Source organism: Sabethes cyaneus, chromosome 2 (genome assembly GCF_943734655.1).
Source record: "Sabethes cyaneus chromosome 2, idSabCyanKW18_F2, whole genome shotgun sequence".
In the NCBI taxonomy this organism is placed as follows: Eukaryota; Metazoa; Arthropoda; class Insecta; order Diptera; family Culicidae; genus Sabethes; species Sabethes cyaneus.
Window position 1 is genome coordinate 15,288,061 of NC_071354.1, and position 25,177 is coordinate 15,313,237.

Consider the following 25,177-nt stretch of genomic DNA (forward strand, 5'->3'; position numbering starts at 1 on the left):
TGTCTAAAAATGCTTCATTTTATTTTGTATATTTGTAAAATAAATTCATCACGTTTATTTTTTTATTTCTGGTAATAATAATCAGATTTCGCACAGTAAACAAAGCTTACTCCTGTCCCGCTTTATGTCGACACACACAAACTCGTCGTATGTTGCAGTATCCTCCCCGATTTTTGCGCATAAGACAGCGCATAGCACATGCTCTATCGGCCACCACACCATATGCGCAGTATCGCTTTTGTCGAAAATGTGCTTTCGACAGTGGCACGTTGTCACTGCCGTCGACATGAAAGTCAGCTGAAATAAACAGCACGAATATATTCTTATGTCTAATATAAAACATGTTCAGTTTTTCTCACCGATATGTTGAAGGAATTTGGGTGTCTCCTCCTGCATCAACGCAGCTTCCTGAGGAATAGCACTTCCGTTCGATATACCAACGAATAGGCAAAACAAAACAATAGCCAATAACACAGAGTAATGCATACTGATTAGTTTGTTTGTTTTTTTATCGAACAGATGTGCAGATTATGCAAATAACTTTTTGACACCTTCTTGAATAATCGAAGGTTGGCTAAAAGCGGCGACTGATAAATGACTGCGCGGAAGGCCTGTCGGTTTTCTACTGCGATGCGAATCGGTGTGCCTAAGTGCAACCCGACTTTCAGTAGAGAAGATATGAAAACGAATCTGGTTATGTTGCGACCAGATAGACATCAGGAAAGAGCTTTTTTCTTGTGGTAACAGCTTTTTACTGACTTGCAAGGAATTTCCCATGGCAAAAAGTTGTATAAAACGCGTGAGAAACATTTTATTAGACGCAATATACTTCGTTTTATTGTGCTTATATAAAAAAATAAAATAGTTTTACGATAGGGTTGTAATTCTTTTTTATTTTTCGTAATAATAATCAGACTTCTCTTAGCAAACAATCCTGTTTAATGCCGACACGTACAGACTCGTCGTTTGTTGCAATATCCGCCTCGATGTTTTTGCAAAATACAGTGCATAGCACAAGCTTTATCGGCTATTCCGAATGCACAGGATCGCTTTTGTCGAAAATATTTTTCAGACAGCGCCCCATCGTTATTACGGCCGACTTCGAAACCATCTAAAAGAAATAACATAAAACCGTATAAGTATGACTGGGATCAAAGGGATTCATTTTTCCCATCCAAACCTTGAAAGAATTCGCGTGTATTCTGCGCCAATACACCATCCTGAGGCATGTCACTTCCGTTTGATAAAACAACCAATAGGCAAAAGAAAACACAACCAAATATCACCGTGGAATGCATATTGATTGATCTGTTCCTTTATCGAAAATTATGCAAATAACTTTTTGACACCTGCTTGAATGATCGAAGGCTAGCTGAGAGCGACTGATAATGGCTGCGCGGAAAGGCTGTTGTTTTTATACAGTAAGTGATGGGGTACGCCTAAGTTCAATTATGGTTAGAAAAGAAATGAAAGCGATAGAGCTATCATTCTTACTGCAGCTTAACAGAAATCAAGAAGGGTGCTTTTTTCTTGCGGAAACCGCTTTCTACTGATTTGCTCGAGGAATCCCCATAACAAGCAATCGGATGGGTGAAATGAAAAAACCGGTGTTTTATGTGTTTTTGTTTTTTCGCTACAATTTAACAACGATAAGTAACACTAGCAGCATGGAAATCGAATAATCATTATCTGAAAAATATTTTTTAATTTGAATAAGAGATTTTTTATTTACGTCAAATAAAACTAACATATTTGTTTCTCGCATTAACTCTTTTCTAGTTTTGTTTTGAACAGCTCTAGCTTAAACATTTCAGTTTTTTTGACAACATTTTGTAAAAAAACCAAAAATTGAGTTTTTGACATTAAATGTACCTTATCTAAAACGGATATGCAGAAGGCAACAATAGCTTAAACATATGCATGTTAATACAGATGGCTTTTTATGATATTGATTTCTGAATTAAGAAAATTCAACATGAACCTTAAAGTCATACTCTATTTGGTGTTAATCAGACTTTCCGTGGCGAACAAAATTTACTCCAGTCCCGTTCAATTCCGGCACACGCAGACTCGTCTTTTATTACAATATCCTCCACGATTTCGGCGCAAAATACAGTGCGCAGCACAAGCACTATCGGCCACTCCAAATCCACTTAGCAGATCACACGTTGCTCGCTTTGCTCGATAGTGTTCGTCAGTTAATGGCACGTTTTCGTCACCGTCGACAACATCAACTGAGTCAACTGAAACAAATAACACAACGAAACCCGTAAAATTTTCACAAAAAAACTGAAATTGTTACAATTTTCTCACCAAAATCTTGGAGAAAATCGTGCGTCTCCTGCGTGAGCACACCGTCCTGCGGCATGCCACTTCCGCTTGGTAAACCAACGACCAGTAGGCACAACAAAGCAAAACCAAATATCACCGTGGAACGCATATTGATTGATTCGTTCGCTGATGACTATGCAAATAGCTTTTTGACACCTGTTTGAATGATCGAGGACCGGCGGCGACTGATACTGACCGCGCCGAAAGACGATTGTTTTATATTGCAAATCAGTGTGTACATACAGATGCAACAGTTGACCTCCGCCAAATGGAAACGGGACCGAAAAATCCCCGGTACTATCATTCAGCGACCGGGCGTAATGGGAATCTGACTGAAGAAAGGCACTTTGTTTTTTCTTGTGCTAGCTAACAAGGAATCCCACTTGTAGTAAAGTTTAGTTTACGAATGCCAGCCAACAAAAGATCGGCGGGGTAAAGAACCGATTTTTTTCATGTGTTTATGTTTGCTGTGCGCATCAATCGGCAGTGTTGATTATGCCGGGTAATTAATAATTATATCGAAATGTTGCTTTTGCGGAATACTTTCAATCATATTGGTTTCGTTTTGCAATAATTATTTGAGATTCTACTTAAACGCTTAAAAGCAATTTACCGCTTTAATTTTTTGGTCTCAAGTGACAGATACTGATTATTGTAACGAAAATTCTCATAATGCAAGAAACAAAACTCTTTTGCTTCATTTGAATGAATTTGCATACTTCCATTGTCAGTTACCCTCCTGTTGTCTCCCAGCTACTCGTAAATCTGTCTTCTTCTCGGTAATCCCCATAAATCGACATAAACCCTTATTTACGTTTTGAAACCATCCCCTTGTTAATGACCACCCTATTCTCCCTTTCAGGAATCCAGCTACTTGTACAACTGCTGTCGTTCCTAATGCAAGAGAAACGCACCCCTTTACCCCCTTGTAAGAGAAAGTCTCCCTCTTTTGTCACGTGGCTAATTATGCATCGGTTTGCTCTATGACAATCCCTAAAACGGAAACGAAACAAAAGTTTTTTCCATATATCCCTCCTCGGGGAACCTCCCTCTTTTCTCACAGCCACTTGCACAGCTGCAATCGGTTCTAATGCAAGAGAGACGCAGCCCCTTTTACTTATTTGGACCTGCCCCACTTGTTAAAGACCCCTCCCATGAGTATCAAGTCTGATGAAGAACCGTCATGCCGTTTCGGAGTAACGGCATTTCACCCTGTTAGCAGATACCCCCCTTTTGTCAACCCCTTGGCTACCACTGTGTGCCTTGGAATAGGTCACTAAGTGACTCGCACAACATGTGAAAAGGGCCTATGTGCAAATGAGAGATGCATTCCAATAAAATTTGTCTTTACCATTAGCTAGCTAATAGCGCCAGCAACCGTTTCGTGCAAAACTAATTTGTTAAAGTGCATTTATATCGGCGTGATAAACGTAAGAAAGTCGAGAGGAGACGCAAAGAAAATCTCTCATTTGCACATAGGCCCGTTTCACATGTTGCTCTACCAAGTCTTGGTCCTGGAGTTGTTCTAATGTTTCTTGGGGGACAAAAACATGGGTTTTTGGGACAATTCTGTCAATTCTGTCTTCTTAAAGAGTTCTTTCAAACAAAGCAGATTTGCAAAATTTTGGCGAAAAAATATTGAAAAACATTTGAAATCTATACCTATAAAAATGGATTTCTGTCTGTCTGTCTGTCTGTCTGTCTGTCTGTCCCTATGTTCCTTATAGAATCGAAAACTACTGAATCGTATAGGGGTTTTTGGGGCCACGGAAGGTTCTTATGATGGTTAGAGACCCGTCCTCCCACTAAGAGGGGGGCTCCTCCCATACAAATGAAACACAAATTACTCGAATTATTGAAACACAATAACTCGAGAATTAATCAAGCAAATGGAACAAAATTTTACATGTGAGTGTTTTTGGATACAGGAACTTTTTCTATGATGAATTGAGACCTCTCCCCTCTTTAGGAGGGGAATAATGACCCCTCTCCCTTTTAAGAGGGGGGAGGGGCTTACATACACTTGAAATACAAATTTCCTCATAACTTGAGGACTAATCAAGCAAATGGAACGAAATTTGACATGTGGGTGTTTTTGGAGACAAGATTTTTTTTTCTATGGTGAATTGAAACCTCTCCCTACCTTAGGAGGGGGCCCAGCTAGCATTTTCATATGTGTAAAAAAGGTAAAAACCAGCATTACGTGCAGATATATATGCTAATAAATCGTATTTGATGCGCAAAATTGGCATATACGTACTATTTTGGAGGCGATATACGTGATTACGAATAATTTTGAGCGTTACGACTATATAAGTATTTATATACGATAATATCCGATTAAGCGCGAGTCGCTCCGTACTACAATACGATTTTGTGCTGAAAATCGTATGTATGTCAGTTATTATCATTATATACGATAGAAAATCAACTTGGTCCCACTTTATCCAGCTTTAGTTAGGATTTCGAGTTTGTTAGGAGATATTTACGATAATTTTCGTACATTGATATACGAGTTGGTGCTAGCTGGGGGGGCTCCTATACAAATGAAATACAAATTTCCTCATAACTCGAGAACTAATTAATCAAATGGAACCATATTTGGCATGTGGGTGTTTTTGGAGGCATGATTTTTTTCTGATGAATTAGGATCCCTCTCCCTTTTTAGGAGGGGGAGCTCCCATACAAATGAAATACAAATTTCCTTATAACTCGAAAAGTAATCAAGCAAATGGAACCAAATTTGGCATGTGGGGGGTTTTGGAGGCAGGAATTTTTGTAATGATCGTTTGAGACCCCTCACCCCTGTGGAAGGGGGATAAGGACCATCATACAAATAAAACAGAAATTTTTGCGTAACTCAAAAACTAATTGAACTCGAGAAATTTAAGACTTCTTTATAAAACATTAATCAATAACAAGACCACCAAAAACTGTCAATAGTAACATTAGATAATTCAGCGCGAAACGGCCACAGCCCGCGAGTGTTTCCGTCGGATTCGCCTGCGGGGAGACAGCCCCCCGTAGAGATCACCTCTATCTAGGTTTATTTATTTTCCTAGATCTACTGACCTTTATTACTTTCCTTCAGTTGCGTCACCCCTGCGAAATGGTACTTTCTACGAAAAGATTTTCCGTGAAATGGTACATCCTGCGTAAGGTTTTTCGCGAAATGGTATTCTGCGAAATTCTATATTCCGCGTTATGGTCAACCAAGAATTGGTGTTCCGCAAAATGGTATTCGGCGAAATGGTTTGTAATGATGGCGAAATGCTATCCGCTTTATTTTATCAGGCTAAGCAATGGGGGGAGTTGTTTTCTACTTTACTGTGAGGGAATTTTGTATATTAAAACATACATGAACTCCCCAGAAACTTGCAAAACTCAAGATTGTGAGAAAGGTCATCCGAGATTCACGATTTATGTACAACACAGTTTAATTTGTGGCAATACGAAGTTTGTCGGGTCAGCTAGTACAAATATAAAATGATGATATCTTAGTGAACACTAATTTCACCTTAAACAAGTTCAATGGTGTCAATTATTTGACTGACCGCTACCAACTCTTTATCGCACGTTGTATTGTGTTGTATGACACATTGTATAAATTGTCATACTAAATTATTAATTAAATTATTAAATTAAAATTAAATTAAATTAATTATAGTTTTTTTAAAATATTTTTCAAGCTGTTTCTCCACGTGTTTTGCAACATTCTATCTAACTTAGTTATTTTCGATATCGAAGCAGATATATTTATGAAAGAATGTTTTTAAGAAATAGTTTTAAAAACCAAGTAATAAATGCTAGAAAAATAGCGATATCCAAATATTGATCAATATTACCAGATTTGGTCACCCTACATCCAATAGGAAATCTATGATAAGTACTGTGATTTGCACGAGACTATTGTTTGTCAATAATAAGGTATAAGGTAATAAGCACAAAACCGATATTTAGAGTCAACTTTTCATCGCACTTCAGCAGACTGTTACAATCAAAGTTCAAACAATGTACCCATTGAAGTAACAGAAATTTTTCATCGTCCAAATTGATAAACTAACAATCTGCATACAAAGTATACACCATTAGCATCGTGAATCCCCCGGCTCTAAAAGGATCGTTTACCGGGAACCACCGTTGGGGGGCAACCGTTTCAAATGGCGCTCGTTAATACGCCGGGGGTTTACCTTGCCAAGAGGAGGACTCGAACGAAGAAAGTATAAATTCTGCGCTCCGAGCTAAATCGATCATCAGTCAATCAGCACCACAACCAAGCTAACCATCAACCCGCAGCCCTTTCTCTTCTCCAAACAATACAGAAATGCGTTCCATTTTTGCCGCCTCGTTGGCCGTTTTGTGCCTCATTGCTGCCGCTTCAGTGTGCAACGGTTTCCCCCAGGATCTGGCGGATGAAGTCCAATCGTTCGCCAACAGTCTATGTAAGTTTTAAGTGACAATATATTTTTTCGGGATTCGAATAACGATCATTAAACATTCCACAACAGTCGACGAACTGCCGGAGGAATCGTACCAGGCTGCCGAACAAAACTACCGCCTGAAGCGAGCGACCTGCGACCTGCTGAGTGGATTCGGTGTCGGGGACAGTGCCTGCGCGTCTCACTGCATCGCTCGCGGTAACCGCGGGGGCTACTGCAACTCGAAGAAGGTCTGCGTTTGCAGAAACTGAACCGTTCGTTTGTTTGTACTAAGATATTAATAATATAAAATACAATGTTCCTATTTGAGACCAATGCCACAGTAAAGCAAAGGAGTAAATAAAGAAATCGTGCACGATAGATTTGGTATTTTAACTGCAACTTTAACGTTTTATCATTTTCAAAACTATTAACATTGAACTATGTATTGTTTATTAGTTGAATCGGTTTATTGAAGAAAAAGAGGGCGTTGCAAGTAACCACCGATACGGAGTTACTTGCAACACTAGATTCTTTTAGATTCTCGCATGTCATAGCAAAAGAGTTTCGTATTTTACACCGATAATAATTATCGTAAAACAGGGTAACAGTGATCTGTTCAGGAAAGTTGGCAAAAGATGTTTATTTCACCTATTGATGAGAATGGTCTAACTGATCAACAACGCCAACAATATTACGAGTAAGGAGATTCAACGACGCATTCAAGCTGGAAGCCGGGCCTACTTTTCCATCCGTAAGACGCTCCGATCAAGGAGCATCTCTCTACAGACATGAGATCGTAACTTTGCCTACGGTATAGTTACGTGCGCTTGGCGAATTTGAATGAAAATACAAATAATACGAATGAACAATGAGCTGCAGGTACTACTTGGAGAAATTCCCATCGTACACCTGGCGAAAGTCAAGACGCTACGGTGAGCCGGCCATGTCGCGCTGATGCCAGACGACTGTGCAGTGAACCGTTCTCTTTAAAAACCCCACCGGCAGCAGAAGTAGAGGGGCCTGCTAGATGACTCGATCAGGATGAGGCCGACTTGCGAGTGTCGAGACGCTCAACGAATTGGCGACATGGCCCAAGACCGAGTACAGTGGACACGAATTCTTAATACAGCTCAATACTGCTAGAAGAAGAAGGTGGATCTTTTCATATCATTGCACGCACACCAGCAAGCAATGTTCATCGTTATATCAATATTGTTCAATTCTCTCCAGTGCAGTGTTCCTGTGCACTTCCAAGCTACCATGGCGTAAGACGAATGATGCGTTACACTTGCTACATTCTCTTGTATATCATATCCACGTTTGAAAATTAGTTCGCGGTAGCCAGTATGTTTTTTTCCTGTGCAGACTCATCACTGCGACCAGTATATTTGATCTATTGTGATATCGCCCGGGTGTTTGCTGCATGACCTGCACTGCATTTCTTTTTGCTATAATCGGTATTGAATGAGCGATATGCTTATTAAACTTTTATGCGTGCTTGTGTGTATTGGGGTTTACCCAGCTTGATCTACTTTACCCACTTGTTCCTCACTGCCAGTACTATCCCATACCCATATTATAGCCGTCCCTAGCGAGGACTCATTCGTCCCTCTGAGCAGTATACTTAATTAACTAACCAGTATGTAAATGCATGTGTCGGTTGTCTTTGGAAGTTGATAAATCGCGGAGAAAATGTATAGTGGCTTTACACCTTCTTACTTTTATCATTAGTTTCCACTATTTAGCGATTGAAACATGATCCTTCCTTCCATGCGAATCAACTCGTCTCGAAAAAGCCTGATCGACTAAAATGTCTGAAGCGTTCAAAACCTGACAACTTTGCCGCCTTAAGATTTTGATTTTACACGCTTACCTTCCTGTAAGCCGTTGCCAAATGTTCAAAAACAACCGCCCACTTAGCTTCAAGGTACGATGCCGGTCTAACAAACCAGTCGCCGTATGTTCAAGTTTTGGCTAAGCGGTGCTGCTTGAGTCAGTACGATCGTTGCACTAACCTCGTAATTGTCCTGTACTCTAATAACCGGTTGCGAAGTCTGTCGATAAAGAAGGGTTCTTAAGGACGTTTATACCTATGGCTTTGCTTTCAATAGTACCACGACCTCCTTTTCCAATATATATTACTACAATGTAAAACAACTACAACGCAGGATTTTGTCGTATAAATCTTACTTTATTTCGTCATACTTCACGTGACTGACGTTCCCTAGTGAATATTGCGCTTAGAGCTCACAGGTATTGTGGCCCAATCCTGATTACACAAGTGGCTCGACGCCCTTGAGCAATTCGCCATATCCTGGCCAAACACCTTACAGGACAGGATTTTTCGATGGACTTATTTCCTATAAAGCACAAGACTTTCAATACATTTTCAAAATTTATCTTGATAATTGCATTTTATGAACATTGGTATAGCTAGAGGGGGTGTCTGGGCCCTGGTCTGAGCCTCCTCCAGAATTCTGCAGGCTCCCTCCATAAATTTTCCCCATTTAAAAACCGGAAAAAATCAGTGTATATGTTTCCGCTGATGTTCCCGTAGATATTTTCTTTTTCACTAGGCATTCACTAGGCAAACGCGTAGTTGTCGTCGTCAGTAGCCTAGTAGCCACCCCGGCTCATGCTGTTTCAGACAGTCGCCTCCATTTCACTCCATCTTGGGCCACTCGTCGCAAATTTCCCAGTCTCAGAAGTCACAAATCACTTTCTGGACCTGGTCAAGCCATCTTGCACGTTAAGCCTCATGTTCCTGATGCTGGTGCAGTTGTTGAAGAGAACTATTTATTTTCGTCGCCTACTGACTGCCTACTGACTTCCGCCAGACGACGATGGCAGTCTCTCCTCTCCAAACAGCGCTTGTAGCCAGGCTTCTGCCGTGCTCTGCAAAAAATCTCAATTCTCGGCGTTTTACTGGCAAAGCGAAGAAGACGAATCGATTTGCTCTCTCTTACTTTCCCCAACGCGACGAGTTTTGGTTTGCTTGTTCTGCTGGCGAATGAGCATCAGTTTGCTTTCGTCTTTCTTTTTCTGCCGGAACGCTACCGAATGCATGCTCTCAAGGTCACGGAGCATATCGTTCCAGTCCATATAATTGCCTATCACATATTCTCTTTGGGACACGGACCGAATAGTCTCGTGTCTCCAGTGTGCGAAGAAAATATTAGCTCTGCTTGTCGTTGTGCACCTTCTGCGCAAGATGAGTGGTAGTAAGAGAAAACAGTATTCAGGCAACGTTCGGAGGGAGAGGAAACAGTTGAACAGAAAACGAAAGCACTTGATAATCGTTAGAAGCAGATTGATCTGCCTCTGTATGCATAAGATGAGCAAAATGAAGCCTGCTTGTAGCTCATGATTCATACGTCTTCGCTACTCTCCGCTTTCAGTTTGTACTCCGCCAAATATCGTCCGCAGTACCTTCCACTCGAACATGGCAATCGCGCGTATGTGCTTCGAGCGCAGTGTCACGGTTTCAAGTCCATAAAGAACTATTGTTCTTCGTATGGTAGCGTATGCTTCTGGATCATAGCGTTTTGCGAAGGACAGAGTAGGCCGGATTTCCCGCTTAAATGCGCTGGTGGATTCCCTTACTAGTGAATAGCATGCAAAATAAGCTGTCACCTTGTCTTAACCATCACCGCGTCTCAAAGGAGCTCGAAAGTTTTCCCGAGATGCACTTACTTACTTACTTAGATGGCTTGCCGTCCTAAGACAAGGCCTGTTGAACAAAATTTCTCCATGTAACTCGGTTGAGGGCTACCGCTCTCCAATTCCTCGGACACCGAGTACTCTTCGCCAGATCTCGCTCCACAAGGTCTAACCATCTTGCTCGCTGCGCTCCTGGTCGTCTTGTTCCTACCGGATTTGAGGCGAACACCATCTTTGCAGGGTAGTTGTCCGGCATTCTTGCAACATGCCCTGCCCATCGTATCCGTCCAGCTTTAGCCACTTTCTGGATACTGGGTTCGCCATAGAGCTATGCGAGTTCATGATTCATCCTCCGCCTCCAAACTCCGTTTTCCTGTACGCCGCCGAAGATCGTTCTTAGCACTCGTCGTTCGAAAACTCCGAGCACTCGCAGGTCCTCCTCGAGCATTGTCCATGTTTCATGCCTGTAGAGAACAACCGGTCTAATAAGCGTCTTGTACAGGGTGCACTTTGTACGGGGACTTAGTCTGCTCGACCGCAATTGCTTGTGGAGCCCATAGTAAGCACGACTTCCGCTGATAATACGCCTCCGAATCTCATGGCTGGTATCATTGTCCACCGTTACCAGTGAGCCAAGGTAGACAAATTCATCGACTACCTCAAACTCATCGCCGTCGATCAATATACTACTGCCCAAGCGGCGTCGTTCGGTCTCGGTTCCGCTGGCCAGCATGTAGTTGGTTTTAGACGTATTTACCTTTGACCCAATCTTTTCTGCTTCGCGCTGTAGTCTGGTGTACTGTTCAGCCACCGCCCCAGATGTTCTGCCGATAATATCCATGTCATCGGCAAAGCAGACGAATTGACTAGATTTGTTGAATATCGTGCCCCGCGTGTTGATATCCGCTCGGTTCATAACACCTTGTAGCGCTATGTTGAACAGCAGGCATAAAAGACCATGACGAAGCCCTCTGTGTGATTCGAATGAACTTGACAATCCACCCGAAATCCGAACACAGCACTGTGTACCATCCATCGTAGATTTAATCAGTTTGATGAGCTTCCTGGGGAAGCTGTTCTCGTCCATGATTTTCCATAGCTCTTTCCGGTCGATGGTATCATATGCGACTTTGGAGTCAACGAATAAATGATGCGTGGGACCTCTGTATTCACAAATTCTAACAATTAGTCGGTGCAGACAAACGGTCAGCTTTTCTGGTCCCATTTAAATAAGCTCCGCTCCGATGCCATCTTTTCCAGCTGACTTGTTGTTCTTTAGCTGCATGATGGCCTCCTTAACTTCGCCTATCGTTGGGGTTGGCACCTCTTCCCCGTTTGTTGCACCGTCGAAATCGCTTTCCCCGCCGCCATGGTTCTCCGCCTGGGCACCATTCAGGTGTTCGTCGAAGTGCTGCTTCCATCTATCGGTCACCTCACGATCGTCCGTCAGAATACTGCCAGTCTTATCCCGACACATTTCGGCTCGCGGCACAAAGCCTTTGCGTGATCCGTTCAGTTTCTGGTAGAACTTTCGCGTTTCCTGAGAACGATGCAGCTGCTCCAGCTCTGCATATTCCTGCTCTTCCAGGTAGCGCTTTTTCTCCCGAAAGATTTGGTTTCGCTGCATCTTCTTCTGTTTGTGTCTTTCCACGTTCTGTCGTGTGGCACTGCGCATCTTGGCCGCCCGCGCAGCGTTCTCCTCATCCATCACCCTCCTATATTCATCGTCAAACCAATCGTTCCGCTGATCCCGGGCCACATGCCCGATGGAGCTCTCCGCTACACTGCTGATGGCTGTTCTGATAGTGTTCCAACAGTCCTCGAGAGGGGCTTCGTCCAGCTCGTCCTCTTCCGGCAGTGCAGCTTCGAGTGAATGCGCGTAGTTTGCCCGAGATGCACACGAAACATATCACTTGATCCAATGTAGCTCTGATCAGTTGCGTCAGTTTATCCGCAAAATCGTGTTCGCACATTATGGGCCAGAGCTGGTCTCGATCGACTGTATCGTATGCTGATTTGAAATCAATAAAGATGTGTTACGTGGACACGTTATACTCCCGACATTTCTGCAAGATCTGTCGGATGGTAAGATAGTTGGTAATTTCGCGGACCCTCATGAAGCCCGGCTGGTATTTCCCTACATAACCCTGTGCTCTCGGTGACAGCTGAAGTAAAAAGATCATAATCAAAAAATTTTTGGAAGGCATCCTCTAGGCCGCCCACTCCAGGGAAATTTCCTAACTACGCCAATGTTTATGAATCATTTCTTAAAGAAAATTTCATCCAATCTGGAAAACTTTTTTTGTACAGTTCACAACTGCACTACGCATTTAGGAAAAGTTATAAGGAAAATTTAGGAGTTATTAGGAATTTAGGAAAAGTACGCATATTAGGAAAAGTTAGCTGTCACAGTAAGATGTTGTACAATGCATATATGTAGATAGTACAAGTTACTTAAACTACAAAATCTCGGTGACCCAACTCTAACGAGTAACGACATTATTCTACCCATTACAATATATATTGTATTGACTAAGTACGAATCTGCAATCAGATTAAGTACATTCGAATTGAATAAATAAATCCAAGTTGAAATGCACTGCTTAATCTCATGACAATTTCACTAGCCTTTTGGAACAATGTCTTTTTAACGTGAGGATAAATGCGTAGAAGCTGTTATCGTACACGTGAACGCCGGAAGCCACCTTTATCATTACTACATGACAAATCAGTTCATCGTATTCATTCATTCCATTCGTCCGACGACGCTAATTGCCGTTAGTCATTTTATTGATGCAGGTACGGTGGGCGAACCAACAGTCAATACCAGCCAGACAAAGACGTAGTAGACGAGCCTCGTGCTAAAAGTCACTAGCATCAAGTAGGTACTACGACGGCTTCTATTTTTCTACGAAACGTAATTTTACCTCGAACCTAGAAACCATTGGTAAATAGGTACAGCCATCAGACCGACGAGCAGAGAAATCTAATCAGATACTATCGAAAGAAAAAAACAATATTACGCAACATCGATTGCACATGAGATAGGAATATCTCCATGCACAGGTATAGCTTTTCTCTGTTGCACGTGTGGCGATTAGGATTAGGAGTTTTTGATTTAAAAGGCTGAATTCAATCAGACATGTTCGACTTTTATTGCGTTTCGCATTAAAGAATATCAAAAGTTAGGGTTGACAGACACAAACATTATGGCGATTGCACGAACCACGTCTCTGTCCTTTAGAAAGGCAATGCACTAAACAGGAACTTGCCACTCGTTTGCTCCATTTGCTCGCAGGATCACAGACTCCACGTCCCACTCCTTGGACACTAGTAGCGGAAACTGTGTAAGAGAAAATACGTTTACATTAAGTCTTCTCATTTTTTTTTCTAAAATTACCAGAACCGATCGGTGACTCAAACAATCCATGTTGTGGATAACTTTCCGAGAAAGTGCTATATTCCACCACTAATAGTATCACGATTAGACCAAGAAGTTTCACACACTGCATCTTACTGTCTTGTCGAGTTTACAAGGAGCCCTTTCATTCACTTTTATATTCAACAAAAAGGCAGATGCAATGCTTTCTTTTGGGGAAGAACCGTTTTCTTCAAATAAATAAGTATACAAGCTCGGCGCTACCAGGGCGCTACTTAGGTGATTCACCTCCTCGATTATGGGAATGTACCTCCTCGCAAATAATAACAACTAATAATCTATACAATAAACCGATGATATTGATAGTATAGTATCATAAATCATTCGATTGTCGATTATTAATTCGTTACAACAATAGCAAAAAAACACACGTCTGCCACCTACAAATATAGCATTCGTCTGCTGGTGGAAACGCAAGTAGTTTGCTGGTGGCAGGCATGGAGTCGAATGGTTGGCTTAGTCTGCACGACTTTTCTTTCGGGAAAAATCAACAGGTGAAGACTGCCGCCAGTGACAGTGATGATGGTTGCTAGTTACGCTGGAACGCAGTAGCTAATTGCTTTCATTATTCAGTCAGTCGCGGTCGGTAACAATCAATTAGGTCGACAAATCCACGTCACTTGTCCGCATTATGTACAGTGCAAATCAGCAGCGCGCCAAGTTTCGGAAGACAGAGTCAGTCCAGATTATTAATTCATGTTTTGCTGATGCCACGTACGTGACCATTTTGCATGTCATTAAATATGTTGAAGCAGAAAGAAGACAGGGATTCAGAACGAGGCTCCTTTCACCTGTTGGATACGTACTATCCAACAATTACCTGTTACAGAATGAACAAAACTATAATGAGGAACGAAAGCTTGTATGGTTCGATGGAGTATTCTTCTTTCATAGGTACAACTTTTTGTTAATTGTATTTTTATTTTTTAAGCTAATGTTAAAGAACAAATATCCTAAAGTTATGTGTGATAAAATCTTGTAAACTAAAAAGTTAGCTTACAGTTTCCTCGAAAACAAAATCCCCTATAACAAATTTCAACGTCCAAGAATTTTTAATAGGATGAAAATGTATCAATTAAAAAACTGCACTGTGCCATTCGCGGAACAAAATTTCTCAATAATACATTAGGTACCCACTAGCAAAAGAGTTTACCTCTTCCTTTCAGTAAACCAAGACCAACCAAATCGGTTCTCACACGTTCTCAAATGGTAAAGTACAAATTACAGTGCACCCACAAATGGCACAACTTCTGGGTCGCATTGTACCGAACTCTGCAAATTCACCAATTTTAACTATTCCAAAATAGTTTCAGCAGTCTGCTATCGTTCCATCTTGCTTGGTAGAAAATTCAGAATTTCGTCTTGCATTGAAACTTTTGTGTGTCTAGCAAGTGTGTTGTTAAAGGACAATTATGACCCGGTCCGATTTCTTTCACCGACCGTAGTAATGAATAGTGGTTCAAACTTAATACACAGCGTGAAAGAATTGCCACCCCCACCTGTGTTGTACATCAAACCGAATGAGTAACAAGGAGTCGCACAAAAATAACTCGACATTCCTTCCTGTTCCGTGCTCCCACTGTGCACCGGTGACTTTGACCATTAGTGCAGGGCAGCAGACCGCCCGCCCGCCCGTTTGTGCTTCTTCCGTAAAGTTTCACGCAATCCAGCTGACTAGCTGACGTGGTGCTTCACCAGAGGCGTTCACCTGTTTGCTGCTGCTGATGCTTCAGGATATCGGGTCATCACCGAAGTGGTATGTACATGACCGTTGTTAAACGGGTTATGTTAGACGTTTAGTTCTATGATTGCACCACGCTAGCACACCGTTTAGAAGTTGACATTCTGAATCAGTTGCTGCGAAAGGCGCGCGCGTGCCCCTCTATGATTGGCTCCGTTCTCAAACCATTTGGCTCACTGCTATCAGGATTGTGCTTGCGATCGGATGTCCTGCCGCAAGTTAGTCGCGTGCTGTGGTTTGGGTTTTATTTTTACGCTGTATATTGAATTGATACTCCGTATGAGAGTAGTTACATGAGAAGAAAAAAGTTTGAACTGCTTGGTGTTTCCCAAAGAGCAATAGCAATATGGTCGCGAATAATAGACATTTTTGTTGGTGTCAAAGGAAAAGGACGGGTAGGTAGGAATCACCAAGATTAGTAGTTAGGTTGGCGATTGAGTCACGATTTGGCAAAGAAATAGTGTGTTGTGTTTAACTGCTGAGAGAGCAGAAGACCAGATGGTTGTGCATAGAATTCCGTGTCTGTTTCGTCTAATTAAGCCTCATCACGGACTATAAGACTCAAGACAACTCTGCAAAAGACTTTTTTATTTGTTTGAAAAGAAGAAATGCAGTTCGTTTTGCTATGGAAAATTATAACATGTTTTGCCTTTCTACTATATAAATATATAGTATAAAGGTATAGAAATCACTTGGAAAACCGGAAATGGAAAGAAGGTCCTGCGGGCCGAATGTTACATACCATTCGACTCAGTTTCGAAAACTGAGCATTTTCTGTGTGTGTGTGTATGTATGTGTGTGTGTGTGTGTGTGTGTGTATGTGTGTGTGTGTGTGTATGTGACGCTTTTAATCTCACTCACTTTTCTCGGAGATGGCTGGACCGATTTTAATGTTCTTAGTGTCAAATGAAAGGTCTAGGTGTCCCATTGGTCGCTATTGAATTTCATACTGATCGGACTTTTAGTTCAAAAGTTATGTATAAAAATACGAAAAATATGGGACTTCATTATCTCATAGGTCTCTTAACCGATTTGAACAAAATTGATTGCATATGAAAGAGGAGCCTTGCAAACCCTTAACTTCCAAATTTCATGACGATTGGACTTGTAGTTTGAAAGTTACATAAAGAAATGTGAAAAAATAGTATTTAAAACATATTTATGTAACATATAAGCATTAATTTAATGAAAAACATCACACATTTTATGATTATTTGAAAATTACTGCTGAGATCTATCAAACGAAACCGAGTTATTTAAAATCGAACGCTTCATTCAAAAGTTATTCAAGCTTTAACCCTTAAGCACCGTATATTAAACCGTTAAAACGTGTGAAATCAAAACATGTCAATCAAATGTTGATTGTATTCAATGTATGAGATGTGTGTGATGTATGTGTGTATGTATGTATGTATGTATGTATGTATGTATGTATGTATGTATGTATGTATGTATGTATGTATGTATGTGTGTATGTATGTATGTATGTGATGACAATTTGCAATTTTAAAATTTGCAATGAAATTCAAGAAAAGTGAGAGACATGTCAATTGTCTGAAGTTTTTGAAGCCTCTTAGTGGAATACGAACTCTGAAATTAAAGAAAAGAAAAAACTTTTACCGACTAAATTCCACTATTTAATATTTATTCGCGACAGATACGTATACGCTTTGAAATAAGACACTGATGAAGCCTGCACGTCGTAGGGGAACTACGTATCTGTTGCAAATAAATATTAAATAGTGGGATTCAATCGAAAAGTTTTTCTTTTCTTTGAATTCAGATTTCAATTGTCATTTTCTTCACTTACTGTTACTCACAATTGTACAAGAAAAGCAGTTTATTTAAGCATGTAGGTATAGTGGTGTATAGAATCAAAATTACTAGTGAGTTGATTTTTCCAAATAAATTTGTACAAATTCCAAACAAATTCTGCGCATCAATAGATGCTCTTTTCAATCAATAGTATTTCCCATTCCCAGAGCTTAGAAATGTTATATGAAAATAGGAAGTAAACGTTGCACGATAGAATTTTTGTAAGATTTGTTTTCGTTAGTGATATTTTAAAGGACATAAGACATCTGTCCTTTAAAATATCACTAACGAAAACAAATCTTACAAAAATTCTATCGTCATGTATCATGTTTTAATAAATAAATCAAAAAAAGACAAGCACTGGGAATCATATCGATCGTATTTCCCATTCTCAAGCATGTTTATGGCGCAGCTTTGGCACTATTTTTCGACCTCATCTTGTTTTCCTAACCCTCTAACATTGTAAAAACGATGCGATCAAGCTAATGACTATCTTTTCATGAAAGTACATTCAAAAGAAGCTTAAGTTTTGATTTTCATGCAAAAATAATTATCTGAAGGAGCACTAGCTAAGAAATAGTTCCATTTCTCGTTTTCATATCTAATGCTCTATTCAGTAATTTTTTTCTAATTCAGATATATTGCAAAATTGAAGCCAAGCAAACCAATAGTAAAATTTTGAGATTAATCATTTTGTTGTAGATATCCTTTTTCTTCAAAAGCGAAATATAATAATAATTTTTCTGAACTCTTGTTTTTCAAAGATGCTAACTTTTGAATGCATGGTATTAATATCAAAATATCAAAAAATCTGCTATGAACAAATACTTCATATTGTCAATTCAAAACAAGTTTCGTATGTGGCTCTGAAGCCCGAAAGTTAAGGCCATCTGTAGACCCGTTAGAGGGTTAATTTCTAATTTTCTATACATATTCATTCAAGTCTGTAAAAATTATCTTTTGTGTTTACGTTATTTTTCTATAAATATTATAAAACTAAATAAGGTGTTCATCAAGTAACATAAATGACGCTTACATATTTACGCACCCAAAGAAAGAAAATATAATTATTCTACACAATACGTTGTGAATTTTACTGGCAAATAAGGATTTTGAGGAATAAGGAACGGATATTTAAAAATATAGTCTAATATAACACCGATACATCTACAATTAAGTTCCTGAGAAATTTTATAAAGATTATTGTGGCAGTAGAAAGGCTAGGTCACGCCGCTAGGTGGATTAATTCGGGTTTTTACATATTTATGTTCAAACTAAAAACAATGCTAACAAAAATATTTTTAGTCAAAAAACCCCAAGGCAGTAACTTGGGACCCCTTTTGTTTATTTTATTCTGCAATTTGATGATTTTGAACAAATGAAAGCAGACTTTCTATGCTGATTAATACCCTTAGCCATTTGTGTGGAATTCCTTACAAAAACCGTGTAAAATATGTTATTTGCATAGCAACTCTGTACCTTCATAACTTATTATTGCACAGCTCACGCCCAATTATTGCACAGCTTTTGTTTTGACTTTTCCTCCTTTATTACAATTGTCAAGTTGTTTCATTTGTGGACAAAACCACCTACATATACATACTTTAGGATTACCTTAGCGTCCATTATGGACCTGGAAACCTCGCCTGAACGGTCAAAACGGGAAAAATCAGAACCACCGCAGAGAAGTGACCTGTCAAATGCCGTGAAATGGAACATCCCGCGTAAGGATTTTCGCGAAATGATATTCTGCGAAACTCTAAATTCCGCGTTATGGTCACCCGAGAATTGGTGTTCCGCAAAATGGTATTCGGCGAAATGGTTTGTAATGATGGCGAAAATTTAAATGCTATCCGCTTTATTTTATCAGACTAAGCAATGGGGGGAGTTGTTTCCTATTTTACTTTGAGGAAAATTTGTATATTAAAACACACATGAACTCCTCAGAAACTTGCAAAACTCGAGATTGTGATAAAGGTCATCCGAGATTCAGGATTTATGTACAACACAGTTTAATTTGTGGCAATACGAAGTTTGTCGGGTCAGCTAGTCAATAAAAAAAAATTCGGTTTTTTTAAATTAAAAAGGTGCTATGCCCCCTTAAACGGAAAGCAGCGTGATAGGGACTTACCATTAATACCACCAAAATGAAGTATGAGAGTTCAAATCGTGTTGGTGTCGAGGTGAAGCTGAATAGGGAACGAACGAAGTAGTGAAGGAATTGATATATTTTAGTACGCTCGTAACATGTGACAACGATGTACGCCGTGAAGAAAAACGACAAATTGCAGCTGTGAATCGAGCTTTCGTGGAATCGAATCGGCGATTTCGTGGTCCCGTAGTTTGCAAATTCGCACAAAACTGGCACTCTACAGAATGCTAATTCTCCCGATGACTCTTTGACATGAACCATGGACGCTAAAGAAAGCCGATCGACGGGGTCTTTGAGCGTGAAATTCTGCGATCTATACTTGGAGACCAAATGGCAAATGGAGTGTGGTGCAGACAAATACAATACAAATACAAATATTCTGATATAGTGAAGTATGTACCATGTGGCAGTTTCCGGTGGGCTGGACACGTGGACAGAATGGCTGACGAAAGGGTACCCAAAATTAGTTTTAGCAGACAATCAGGAAGAGGCCGTAGACTTCGTAGCACACCCCGCACTCGAAGGATGTGCTGTACAGGACGACGCAAATCGATCAGTTGGTTTTCGAGAAGATTGGTAGCTGAAGTAAACGATGCGGTCAATTGACGGGCTGTTTCACGATTCTCTGCCACTCTCGTAACCTTATCTAAGGAAACAGAGCTACTTATAGTTATGTATTGACTCACTTACAGTCCACTTAAGAAGAAAGATCTCGGCGATGGCGTCCTCACTGGGTCTACTTAGAATGGCGGAAAATTTCATAACTCAGTTTGTCGTATCCGACTATGTTTACACTTGCCTTGCCCCCTCTTCCAGTGACCCAGATTTTAAGATACACCGGTCGGGGTGGCTACTGGACTAGTTACAGTTCAGTCGATTCCCTTCTCTTGGACTCGTTACAACACCATTTCAAGAATAATTCAAAATGGCAGTTGAAGAGTTAATATCATTTTATCAATCAAATGAAACGTTGCACTGTCAAACTGCACGTTGCAGAAAAGCAGGGGCTAGGACAAGAAAAACAGGTGTGCAATAAATTGGAAGGAGTGTCGTACGTTGTTCCAATTATTGAACTTACGAATTTATCGGCAATTTGTGTTTATAAAGACCCTATTCTATTCAGTTAATGAGCATAATATGTTTCTATCAATGCTACGAAACCCATAGAACATGTTTTTTTGCATCTTACGTTCGGCGAAAGCTTATTTTATAAATCAACTTTCTTAATAATTTGGGAAAAAATCGTTTCGTGAAGGCAAAATTGGAACACATGTAAGAAATTTTATCATTACGTCTAAAAATCACGTTGATTTACAGAAAAAAATCGTAGCATTCGATCGATAATGAAATTGTATAGCCGATGTTGTTGTAAAATTACATTTAACATTAAAAACCGTCGAGAAAAAGTGCAAGCACTACGAAGTGTGCAATAATTGGCAAATTACCCTACTTATCTTGGTGTCTTTCTGGACTCGAAATATGCATTTGGTTGTTTGATTTTAAATGCAACCAGGCAGTCGAGATTTACTGGCAAAATTGGACGAGATTTTAACGATCTCCAGTGTTTCAAAGTATTCTAAAGAAACCTATTTGTTTGTACAAACGCGGACTAGGAGCTTGATCGGTTTAATGTTTTGAGAAAATTCGGCCAATTGCGACAATGTTTCGTGAAAATTTAAACAGATTTAGTGATGCTAATAATAAATATGGTTGGAAACTCCGTTTCAAGTGAACCATTAGGCACAAATTAACAGAATGTACTTAAAAAAAATACTGTTAGAGCGCTATGAAGATTGATTTACTAACACATTCAGAACAATCATCGCAATCATTATTAAAAGATGATCACTAATTTCTCGTTAAGGGCGAGAGTCGTCTTAAGCGCCGCCATGAAATTTCCAAGCATCACCATTGACTTTGAGGTCATTCTCGCTGATTTAACCGCACTGTATTTAGCCACAATAAACTGATTTAGAACATTTAGCTTTTCTGAGGAATGTTTCCAATTTATTTAATCAGTGTATATTTACTTACTTCTAGCAGAATAGACCCGGGGTAGCTCTTGCCGTATGATTGACTATCTCAACAACGCAAGTTAGCATCAACCTGATCCAGCCATCCGAATCAGCTTATCCGCCGCGTCAGTTTATCCGCAAAACCGTGCTCGTGCATTATCTGCCATAGCTGTTCGCGCTCGACTGCATCGTATGCTGCCCTGAAATCCACGAACATATGATTCGTGAGCACGTTGTACTCTGAACAATTCTGGAGGATTTGTTAAAGCGTGAAAATTTCATCCGTAGTAGCACGGGCCGCCATAAAACCCGGCTGGTACTACCCTACGAATTCTATTGCCATTGGGGATAGACGACGTTGATTAGCGAAATGCCGCACTAATTACAGCAATTGAGCCAATCGCCAAAGTCAAAGCTTTTTATAGGTGGAACAAACCACACTTTCCATCCACTGCTCCTAATTTCTCCTCCTTTCATGTCCTTCAAATTATCCAGTGAAGTGCCGTTTCCATTTTTGTAGAGTTCGGCCGGGAGTAGATCCTTTGTGACGGCTTCTATGTTCTTTAGCTGACCGATTTCTTGCCGGATCTCTTCGAGACCAGAAACTAGCACCGTTATCGTTTGTAGGCACTCTTACTAAGCTGGTTCCACCTGTCAACCACTTCGCACTAGTTTAAAGTTTGCTTCAGATAGCATTGGAACAAAAACAATTACGTGTATTTCAGTTATTTAGCATTGAATTCAAGATCTTTTCTTACACAAAGGTAGCATTTTCTTCATACTTCTAAGAAAAAATACAGATAAAATCACAGTTTCGAAGGAATTCTCGAACTTTTGCTGTAATATGGCTCGTTAGGCGGCGCACACTTTCTTCATCCATCGCTTTGGCTATCCTATTCCACCAGGTTTCCATCTGATTGATGTCTTTGACAACTTTTCCCTTTGCTTTGAGTCTCCTCTTCATGATTGCCCAGTATTTCTCAATAGGACGGAACTGGGGGAATCGGGTGGGTTAAGGTCTTTCGGAACAAACTGGACCCCTTTCTCTGCATATCATTCTTGAACGACTTTGCTGTAATGATAGCTTGCCAAATCTGCCCAAAACATCACGGGATGGTGGTGGGATCGAATGAACGGCAAAATTCGTTTTTGGAGACACTCCTTTTGGTCCAGTTCCGACGTCATTGACTTATTGGTAACGAAAACTTTTTCACGTTTTTCTGCCACAGTAGAGATGGTCGGGTAGCGGAAAATTTGCCCGAAACCCGTACCCGTACCCGTGCCCGCCGGGTTCGGGTCGGGTTCGGGTATTGAAAAAAAAATAATTTGCGGGTTCGGGTCGGGTACGGGTTCTTGATTTTTGTTTTTGAAATCGGGTACGGGTCGGGTCGGGTATCCCTATTGACCACATTTAACACTAAAGATGGTCGGGTACCCGGGCCCGTCCCGTACCCGTCGGGTTGCGGTCGGGTTCGGCTATCAAAAATAATAAACTTGCGGGTTCGGGTCGGGTACGGGTTTTCAAGTTTTTTCTTGATCGGGTACGGGTTGGGTTCGGGTATTCAAATTTTCATACCCGACCATCTCTATGCCACAGCTGGAAATGCCCTGCCAAATCATAAATTTGTCGGCAAAAACAAATTTAAATTTGCTTGGAACATCCCCCCGAGCCGTTGCCAAGTAAAATTTTTGACCTGGCATTTGCCCGAAGTCAGCCTTGACATAGGTTTCATCGTTCTTCAGAAGACAGCCGTCGAACTTGGTTAGCACCCGGTCGTATAGCTTTCGAGCACGGACTTTGACCACACTATCCTGTTGTATGGTTCGGTTTGGCTGTTTGCTAGCTCGAAACGACTTAATTTCTTCTCGGAGTCGAATTCTCCTCACGGTACTATGGGCAGCACCGAATGTTCTGGCCAAATCTCTGTCCGACAGATTGCGAATCTTCTTGATGGTCTTCCAAATCTTACCACGCAGTTTCCGGTCGACAGTTCCACTCCGATGATTAGCTTGAGGCTTCCGAATCGTCGTCAATGTTTCCTTATACCGTATTTCTGGGCAATTTCAGCTGTTTAGCTAGCCTAGATACAGACCACAATGGATTTTCCAAATAACTGTGCACAATTTTTTTCCTTCTTTCGGCTTCCATGTTGTTTGTTTACAAATAATACAGTCGTTTTGCGGAATGTCAAAAATGCATAGGTGAAGCAAACCATATTTCCGACACGTGGGCGCCAAGAACTTCCAAATCCGTCCACCAAGAGCGCCACAATATGAGCAAAAGTTTGTTCCAATTCTAAATGAAGCAAGCTTTATGATCAGGTTTCCATCCTCATCCATACACTTCGGTATGTATGCTTTACGAGACTGGATCCCCTGTTCATAGAACTTGCGCGTCTCATTAGCCAGGAATAGTAGTTCTAGCTCTGCACGGCCTCTGTCTGCCTTCTGGTGCTTGTACCTCCTCACGATCGTGGTTAACTCATTTCGCGCTCCTCGATACTTTGTTAAATTCTCCCTCATGGAAATGCTTAGATAGATTTTCCAATCTTGGGCCCTATTCTCACTGTTACAGTACCTAATTTGTTTAAGTGAGAGTACAATTTGCGATCCTGGGTGTCACCTGGGTGTACTGTACAAGTCAAGGTGCGGTGAAGGTGACTGTAAGTTAGGGCCCGTGAGTGAAGTGAACTCCCTTACCCAAGCCTTCTTATTCCCTCTGTTTTCTTTTCCGTCCTCATCAGGTAAATAATGACGCGGCCTAGATGGACAAGGTACAAATCTTCCACACGATTGTGAAAAACGTGCTGCTAGAACCACAAATACTGATACCTGAGAATGTGAGAATAGGGCCCCTCTGTTCTCCTCTCCATCGCTTGTAGGCATTCCCCGCCAAACCAATTGTTTCGTGCGCTTGTGGGTTCCTCACCTAGAGCCGCGGTTGCGGTCTCATTGACAACCGAGCGTATGCTGCTCCATGCGAAGATCGAAGCACATAGCTCTACAGAGGAAGGTAGAGCATCATCCAGCCCACATAAGTTGTCTAATTGCCGAATTTTAACCGAGGAGGGCGGTTTTGTCGCGAGTATATCCATCTTTCTACGAGCGACATTCACATTGACATTCAATGCAGACGCGGTGATCTTAGTTGTGAAATTTCGTCTCAATTTCTAGCGTGTTATTCACGTAAAACAACTATAAGTGCCTTTTAATGTTATCATATAGTTGAAAAGTAGTTAAAAAAGACAAATGCTAAAATTACAATGTTACATTCCGCCGATCGTAGACAGTGTATCAGCTCGGGACGGAAAGGCGCTTGAACTTGCCTGTCCTGTCTCTAGATGGAAATGCTACAATTTGTTTAGTTATCAACCTGTTTTATACTCTGTTGTGACAGTTAAAAATATACGCAAGGCAAGCATTAGGCCCCGGAGATCATTGCTTTGCAGGCCATAAAACAAATGAAAACATTTACGCTACGATATCCTCCTACGCCTGGCAGTCCGCGTGCAGGACCGCGATGCAGCCAGATATACTAGATACAACGTTACGGCTGTTTTAAACTTAACCGTGTCTCTGCTTGCATGCCATAAATCAGATCAG

At 40.8% G+C, this 25,177-nt stretch overlaps 3 protein-coding genes across 3 annotated transcripts in view; 2 read left to right on the plus strand and 1 right to left on the minus strand.

Annotated features, from left to right (window-relative positions):
• Window positions 1-25,177, plus strand: part of LOC128735131 (uncharacterized) — a 46,303-nt gene that overhangs the window by 12,961 nt on the left and 8,165 nt on the right. The gene's annotated exons all lie outside the window — the stretch shown is intronic.
• LOC128738670 (defensin-A-like) lies at window positions 1,802-2,447 on the minus strand. Its single transcript, XM_053833984.1, has 2 exons — window positions 2,314-2,447; window positions 1,802-2,243 (listed from the first exon to the last, which is right to left on the minus strand). Exons 1-2 carry the CDS (start codon window positions 2,438-2,440, stop codon window positions 2,050-2,052), a joined length of 321 nt encoding a protein of 106 aa, XP_053689959.1. The 5' UTR covers window positions 2,441-2,447; the 3' UTR covers window positions 1,802-2,049.
• LOC128738671 (defensin-C-like) lies at window positions 6,605-7,120 on the plus strand. Its single transcript, XM_053833985.1, has 2 exons — window positions 6,605-6,773; window positions 6,840-7,120. The coding sequence occupies exons 1-2, from the start codon at window positions 6,656-6,658 to the stop codon at window positions 7,019-7,021; spliced, it is 300 nt and encodes a 99-aa protein (XP_053689960.1). The 5' UTR covers window positions 6,605-6,655; the 3' UTR covers window positions 7,022-7,120.